The 8,392-nt window shown below is 54.8% G+C and overlaps 1 protein-coding gene across 1 annotated transcript in view; it reads left to right on the top strand.

Annotated features, from left to right (window-relative positions):
* Positions 1-234: 234 nt before the first annotated feature.
* Wnt7a (Wnt family member 7A) overlaps positions 235-8,392 on the top strand; it is a 48,465-nt gene continuing 40,307 nt past the window's right edge. Inside the window, exons 1-2 of the mRNA XM_028854769.2 lie at positions 235-560; positions 2,725-2,951. Coding sequence (XP_028710602.1) covers positions 490-560; positions 2,725-2,951 — 298 coding nt within the window. The 5' untranslated portion in view covers positions 235-489. The remainder of the gene's footprint in view (positions 561-2,724; positions 2,952-8,392) is intronic.

Genomic DNA, 8,392 nt, shown 5'->3' with positions numbered 1-8,392 from the left:
CAACCTGCGAGTTAGTGAAGGATGCTAGGCGAGCGGGATTCCACCGCCCCCCACCCCCAACTCCGCTCCGCGCCCCCGCCTCCCACCGCGAGCTCGGAGGAGCGCCGCGAGAGCGCGCTCGGGGCAGACATCCTCGACCCGCGGGCGCTCCGGCGCGGGGCGGGCGCTCCGGGAGGCGGGCGGGGGAAGGGCGGAGAGGGAGGGGCGGGGGCGGGCGGCAGCAGCGCCCCGCAGTCCCCGCGCCTCAAACACTTGCCGCGATCGCTGGCGCGCAGCGTCGCCCCGCGTTGCGCGCTTGTCCCTCCCTCCCACTCCGCGGCTCCCGCGCTCTGGGACAGTCTCCAGCGCCTAGCGCGGACCGACGTACAGACGGACGGCCCAGGGAGCCTCGGCCCGCGCCCCCTGAGCAGGCTATGTGGATTGCCCCGCCGGGCCCGGCCGGCGGGATCAGCACAGCCCGGCCCGTGGCACCCGCCACCAGCGGGGACTATGACCCGGAAAGCGCGGCGCTGCCTGGGCCACCTCTTTCTCAGCCTGGGCATGGTCTACCTCCGGATCGGGTAAGCGCCGCGCGCGTCCTCTCCGCGCGTGCGGTCCAGCGTGCGGTCCAAGCAAAGTTGGCTGGGCCCGGGAGGGAGGCGTGCTGCCCAACTTAACTCAGGAGAGAGGCAGCGGGCGGTGCGGGAACCCTGAGCGCACAAAGGCTCCCAGCGAGCGGACACCTCCCCGGTGCATACTGTGCCGTAGACCTGGGCAGGGGATCGGCCATCCCAAGGACATCCAAGTCTGGGAATCATCAGAAACAGATAGCTCTGGGACTCTAGAGGAGAGTAGCTGCTCCATAAGGTCAGCTTCCCCAGGGACCCCGCAAACCACAAGCACAGCAGGTCTGGCAGGACTACAACCACCCCATACAGAGCTCAGTTTCCAGCAGAAACTCCGCGCATGTGGTGCGGGCGCAGCCCTTTTGCAGACAGGGCTCCTCGGGCAGCAAACAGGGACCTAGGGGCGGGGAATGTTCTTTGGCAAAAGCATAAACCACCTCTCAGAGCCCTGGCACCGCCCCATTTCCAGCGACCCTCAGACCCCATTCCCAAGCCAGGAGGACAGCATCCTCAGCAATCAGAACCAAATAGTTAAGTCCTGAGGTAGTCAACGGATGGTCAGAGACACCAGGGAGAGATGCTCTCTAGACCAGCAAAGGGAAGCGAGACAGCTCGACCCTGGGGTCGCTGGGGTGGGAGCCAAGGAGCCCAGGCGTGTCTGGAGGTGGGGCAGGCGACACTCTTCTAGAAAGTGGAAGTAGGTGGCTCCAGATGCGGCTTGCGCTGCATTACACGGTGTCTCCCTTTGTACTTGGGAAGTGACTTGTGTGCGGCACGATTCGGGGGACGTGAGGGGCTTTAGACACGGACAGGGGTGCTGGCGCCAAAGGGCCACCTTGGTAGGTTTCACACCTGCCTCTCCACACAGCCCCACTCTCTTGTGTGAACCTCCCGTCGCCGCTTTGGGGAGATCGGGACCCAAGGCCAGGGGGCGTGTGTGGCAGACCCTTTGTGTTTCTCCACCGCCACCCTCAGGCCTCCCACTTCCCCAACCCCACCTCTCTGGAACGGGATTTCGCAACCAAGTGTGCGCGCTGAGTGGACTAGGCGGCCTCCAGCCCGACCGCGGATCGAGAGGCGGCTTCTGGGCTCGCGCGCTGCCTGCCTGCGGGCGTGTTTTAAGTGTTATTGATTCGCCCGCGTCTGGATGGCTTTTCTTTTTTTTCCCACTTGCTTTAATCTTCATCTTGGCCGGTACACTGCCGCCCTGCGCTCATCCACTCATCCAACATCCAGGAAGCGGGCCGGGCCTATTGGCTCTGGCCGCCTTAGGTATTATCTTCTTTTTAATTAGAAACGGGGGCGGAGACAGACACCGAAGACTGAAGAAGGGAAAAACAGAATAAACCTCCCTCATCTCCCCGGGATCCGACACCTCATTGGCTCACTAGGGGCCCAGCTACCCTAGGGGAGGAGGCGGAGGTCAGGAGGGCGTGGCCTTCTCCTCTCTGGGGCAGTCGGAGGGAGGTCCCAGTAAAGAGTTGCAGTGACTTTGAACTGCTCCGCTGTCCCCTGGGTCCGAGGGTGAAGGTCCCCAAATCCCCGGAAGTTTCCCAGTCTGGTAGATAAGACTGGCTCCTGGTCCTCCCATTCTGCGTGGCACATCTGTGGTGTTCTAAGTTTACCTGGGTTGCTCAGGTGACTCCAGCACTAGCCCCCCGGAACCGTTAGTTCCCCAAATATTGGAAATGGTACCTCAATATGTGCTTCCCAGCGACCCTCTGGGGTGCAGACTGCCTACCAGAAGCTCCTGCTTAAACAGTGTGGGCTCTGAGATACACAGAGGAGGTGTGAATTTGCTCCAGGTTAGAAAACTAAAAAAAAAGGCTTTGATGGAAAAGAGGCCCGCCCCCTTGGGCACTAGTAAATTGCTTCTCTGAAATTTGGGTCCCATGGTGTCCTTGTGCTCTGCAGGGACAGACATTTCAGCTAGGTGTTCAGAGGACTTGTAGCCAAAATCTTTAGATGCCATCCTTCTGCCCTGCCCTCCCTTAGACCTCTCACCCACGGTGGCTCTGTGGGAGGTCCACTGTAGTAGCCAAGATGAGATTTCCACCTCTAGCACCTGCCAGCCAGAGCCTTCCTCCAGGTCTCACCCCTGTCTCTGTGTCCCCTCCAGTGGCTTCTCTTCGGTGGTCGCTCTGGGTGCGAGCATCATCTGTAACAAGATCCCAGGCCTGGCTCCCAGACAGCGGGCAATCTGCCAGAGCCGGCCGGACGCCATCATCGTCATAGGAGAAGGCTCCCAAATGGGCCTGGACGAGTGTCAGTTTCAGTTCCGCAATGGCCGCTGGAACTGCTCAGCTCTGGGAGAGCGCACTGTCTTCGGGAAGGAGCTTAAAGTGGGTATGTGATCATCAGACACCCTGAGCAGGGCCCGCTGGTCTATGAAGAGAGTCAGTCCCCTTGGGAGCCCTCTGGGATCCTTTCCTAGCACTGGGCTCCAATACCCTTGCTGATTGCACCTTGTGGGTGTATGGTTTGGGTTAGGGTCTCCCACTGGAGGCCAGGGTTGTAGATGGACGCCTGGCCACTTCGTTGGTGACAGGCAAAGCTACAGACCAACTGATGGCCCAAAGGCTCACTGGCAGATCTAACATATTTTCAAATGAGGTCCAAATTTAAACGTGGGGTGTTCTACCCATCATAGGGAGTTGCAGCTTCTTCTGGGAAATGGACAGATCTACTGATCACCTGTGTGCACTGGCACCGTTGTGTTCGTCAGAGCTGACAATACAGCCTCCTGAGGGTAGTCTGAGTGACCATTCTCTGCCACAGTTCTCCACCATGCTCTACTGTGATCCAGCATGCATAGTCCTGTGACACAATCCACCTGATTCCTGCAGCAGTGCTTGGGGGGGTGGGTCGGCATGTGCAGATGTGTATGTGTGCCTGAGCACATGCACACATGTACTCAACTTGCAGAACAATCACGATAAGCTTGTGATGGGAAGGGAGCAGAGAACGTCACTAATCTTCAGGGGGCCCTGGACGGTGGGGAAGGATGTGGAGATGTCTTCTCACTTTTTGTGTCCAGACTTGGGGGCCCAAGATGACCACAGACTCGCTTCTGCACTGTGACCTTCCTTGAGGCACAGAGCAATACCAGTCTCTTCGGGCTGGGCTTCCCGCATGCACAGCTCTGCTGCAAAGACCTCCTTGAATGCTCTCTTCGGCCCCAGCACCAGCAACCCCGGTGGGATGCTCGAAATCCCCGGTCCAGTCCAGCATCCTTCACATCCTGGCTGCTTTCCCAGCTTCCCTGCTGTCATCTGGGCTCCCAGGCTGTCCCACCTCCCCACTGCTCCCAGAAAGAAGGAACAGCTAGGTAGAAACCAGAGCATGGTGTTACTCTGTGAAAGACCCTTTAAAGGACCACTCATTCCAGCCAGCAGGAAACTATTGTCCACCTGCTGTTGTGACCTTGGTCCCTTCAGGACCACTCAGTCTTATCCTCTTCTCTAAACCCACCTTACTGGTTCCTCTTAAGGGCCACAGTGCCTCTCTAGAGGCCAGTGCCATAGTCCGTATCCTCTGCATGCATTCAAGTCCCTTGGAGCCTCCCACCACCTGCTCCTTGGCTCTGCATCAGCCAACACCTCACAATGATTTCAGTGCATTCTGCCCACTTCAGGAGGGCAGAGGCTTCCAGCCGGCTCACAACGAGTGCACCATTCCCTGCCTCCAGGCAGTCTTGCTGCAAGTCTGCTTTGGTTACCAGATTCTGTACTGACTACAGAGCTGGGCCCTGTGGTCTATATGACATGGTCGGGCAGGTCCCCTCCAGCAGAGCCCCTTTCCCAGCACTCCCTGTCTAGATCTTGGCTACATGGAGTCCCTCCTCCCCACGCCCACCTGTCCCCTCCCTCATCTCAACCTCAGAATCAGTTTTCTTGTGGTGGAGTGGACCACCTCAGCTCAGGCAACAGGATGTTGCCAACACCAAAACTGCGGTTGAAGCCTCTGAAATCCCAGTCTCCCCAGCCTTCTGCTTGACATCTATCAGCTTTGTCCTTCTCAAGTGTCCCATCCATCTTCCAATTCCTGATACCCAGGCTGGGGCTCTGACATTATTTTGAACCTAATAGCCTTGCTGGACCATAATGAGTAAACTTGCTACAGATGGGTAAACTGAGGCTCAGAAGAGCCTTGGCCAAAGTGAGTGACGGTCTCCCAGGACAGAGTTCATCTCTTACAGCTTGCTGTTTTAGAATGGGCACAGCCAACTTATAGATACACTGTGATGATAACCATTGGGCTGTGGCAGAGGGGGCCAGGATGGAGCCACCGCTGGATCATAACACCCCACACACCTGGCTATATTCTATGGGATTAGCCCCACACAGTCTAAGGAGGAGGGATACCACCAGTAGAGGCATTCTAGCTGGGACGGGTAAGGGTAACTATGAGGAAACACATGACATAGTGATGCTGGGGTACCCTGGGTGAAAGTGGGACCTAGAGCTGGAAGATGTGGGAGCCCAAAAGCTGTGGGAGCCCACTCTAAGGAGCCTGAATTTCTAGGACTTGAGATCTGTTGGAAGATTCTGACCATGACCATTACTACCAAAGTATGGGCTTCACCTTAAACATTGTCACTATTCAATGATTATTGATCCACAAAAAATGGCAACTTCATGAGTCACGCCTTTCTCTTATGTTAACAAGTATCATGTTATCTCTCAAATTTAGGATTTCTGGGTTCCTCAACTTCACCCCTACCCCTAGGATTGCCTCATCTTGCCTTGTAGGGGTGAGGTCTCTGACATATGGATCCCCTCTGGTACTCTAAACTATAGGGCACATGTCCTTTGCAGGGGCTTCTCAGAAGCTCCATCCTGCACATCTTGGTAGAGCCCATTGGCTAGAATTTAGTCACATGACTTCACCTAGCTGCAAGTGAAGCTGTGAAAAGCAGTCTTGCACACAGAGCAGCCATGTTATCAGCTCAGGATGTTAGGAATATGCAAGTAGATTATGAAGTAAGTGTAGCTAGCTTCTACTTTCCCAAGCTGAGGTCTGAAGACTTCCTTCTCCCACCTGCTTCCACCCATCCCTACTGTGGTCCTCTGTTCTGCCTGAGATTCCTGGCTTTGCCTTCCCTTCTGAGTGTCTGGATTTTCATGCAGAGATCTGAGAAGACTGTGAGCATGTCTAGACAAGGCCTCTTGGAAGTAGAAATTGAAACCAAGTCCAACACACCCAGGTGAAAAGGGGACTGTTGAAATGCCTAAGGAACTGGAAAACTAGGGATGGTGCTAACTTCAGAACAGCTGGACCAGAGGTTGCATTGCTTTCCAATAATGCGATGAGGACAGCCAGATGGCCATTGTAGACCCAGGACCACAACAGGTTCAAGACCTCAGGAAAGAGCCTTGGCCTATCTCCAGCCATATTGTAAAAGTCCCAATGCTCCCTCAGACTCCACAGCTGAATGCAGCTGAACTTTGGGTAGTGTGTCCATCCCAGGGGCAAGGTGCTTTGCTGGCCAGTCTGAGAGCTCCACTCTGGCCATCTCTCAAGGAAAAGAAGCAAAATGCCAAAGCTGGGGGTTAAACAGTTCCTAACTATTCCTAACAGTTCCCGAGGCTGGGGGTTTAAGATCAAGGCCCAGCAGGGTTGCTTTCTCCTAAGGCTTCTCTCTTGAACTTTCACAAGGCTTTTCCCCACCCGGTGCTGGGGATCCACCCCAGGGCCTTGTACTTACTAGGAAATCACTCTACCCCTGACTGTAAAGGAGTTTTGTTGCTCTATCCTCACCTGCTTATTCCTTTCCCTCACAGAAGCTCTCACAGTTCTTTTTTTTTTTTTTAAGTCTCGTGGGATTTGGCCCACCAATGACCGTATTTTAACCTAACCACCTCTTTGAAGGCCTTCTCTCCAATTGCACTCACATTCTGGGGTGCTAGGGATCAGAGCGTCAGTGTGAGTTATAGGGGTCAGAGCTGAGCCTATAGCAAGAAGCAGTGACATGGTCCATGACGTAAGAGAGGTGCTAGAGGTGGAAGGGGCCCAGAGGTGGGACCCCCAAGATGAAAAGAGGGGTTTGGCTCTAAGAGCAAGGTAAGGAACTTTGCTGGCTAGTCACTGGGATCACAGACAGTGGGAAAAGCCAAGGGAACTGTGAATAAGGTCCTAGGAGACAGGGAGAGGGCTCAGGGAAGGGGGGTTCTAGTGAGTGAGTCTTTCCTGAGAGTACAGGTATGTCTGTGTGGTGCATGACTTGATACGTTTAATCAGCTGAGACCTGGCCCAGGGAGACGCTCTGGGGGCCCAAGAAGGGCTCTAGCCCCACCCATCCCCATCTCTCTCTTATGTGCAGGGGACTGAAGCCAGAGCCTTAATCATGCTAGGCAAATGCTCTGCCGTGGAACTACGTCTCCAACCCTAATTATCCTTCTCTCTCTTCTTTTCTTCCTTCTTCCTTCCTTTCTTCCCTTTTACATCTTTCATTTTTTATATACCTTAAATCTTTTTCTTAGACCTTTACAACGTGTGTTTACACACCTGAAAACACTTTCTTAGACCTTCAGAACTCCTTCAAATCCAGTGGAGGAGTGATGGTCCTTCGTGGTGGGAGCTTCCTTCTGTACCTGTCCCCTCCCATGGCAATCTTTCTCCGTTGTGAATGTGGAGGGGATGGAGATGTTTCCACGTCCCTGCTGGCTTATGTTTTACTCATCATAACAGTTGAGTCTAATTATGACTGTGGCAAATTCTACCTCTGTCACTCCATAGTGCCACTCATGGCCTCCCCAACAGGACTTCTCAGACCTCCACATTCCTGCCAGGTTGAGTGGGTGCCACACGTGGAGCTCCCTGCCACCTGCCATCGTGATTTATATTTCCCAGTGAAGGGAGGGTGTTGTACTTACTCACCCCTGAGCTGCCTGTTCATGCCTTTCGCCCATTACCCTGTTGTCTTGCAGGTTCTCCCACTGGCCTGGGATGATGTGGTAGTACTGATATCATGAGCCAGGGATCCAGGGCTGCCTTAGCAGTATCCAGGTGGGGAGCCTCACTCTCTGCTCCTCTTCACTGAGGCTCAAATAAGAGCAGGAACTGGGACAGCCCTTTCTCATGGCCCTGCCCTTCCAGTCTCGCAGAGAGGCAAGAGTCAGCTGTGTCCCGTGGCTGCTTTGTGGCAGTGCTGAGACTTGGCAGTGAGTTCTCCATTGCTGGAGGATTTGCCTGTGTGCATGAGCCAGACTTGAGAACCTCAGGGAAGCTGTGTGGGGCAGCTAGATGTGCTCTAGAATTGGAGTCACACACCCAGGTTTCCATTCTGCCCCACCCTTACACTCGGAAGACTTGGGGAGGGCATGTGACCTTTCTCCTCTCACTCTGCCCGTCGGTGGTGGTCCACCATGCCAGGTGGTAGCAGAACTACATGATGCAGGATGTAAGACCCTGGCACCTGGTGGGCTGTCTCTCAGAGGGTCTCCTTCCCCTCTTATGGAGCCCTTGTGCTGATCTGACAGAGACACAGGTCAGGAACCGGGGCCTCATGCCCCAGGATCTATTCTTTGTGTGGCAGAAGCTATCAGTCAGGCTACTCATCTGAAGTCTTTATGTTGACTTAAATTGAGTCCCCAAGTCTGCCTGCCTCTCATGGTGATGACAATCTTCACACAGTCACCACCTGGACAATGTCACTTTCCTTGTACCCTCCACCCTGGTTGGATCTCCAGTCCATGCATCCCTCAGTGCCATTCTAAGTAGGATGTCCCCATATCGTGGTTTCCTATTTCTCTCGGGAGAAACACAGACGTGGTCCCTACTCCTTT

Source organism: Peromyscus leucopus, chromosome 3 (genome assembly GCF_004664715.2).
Source record: "Peromyscus leucopus breed LL Stock chromosome 3, UCI_PerLeu_2.1, whole genome shotgun sequence".
NCBI classification, from domain to species: domain Eukaryota; kingdom Metazoa; phylum Chordata; class Mammalia; order Rodentia; family Cricetidae; genus Peromyscus; species Peromyscus leucopus.
The sequence above is the reverse complement of the archived record's forward strand: the minus strand, read 5'-3'. Positions and strand labels throughout refer to the sequence as shown.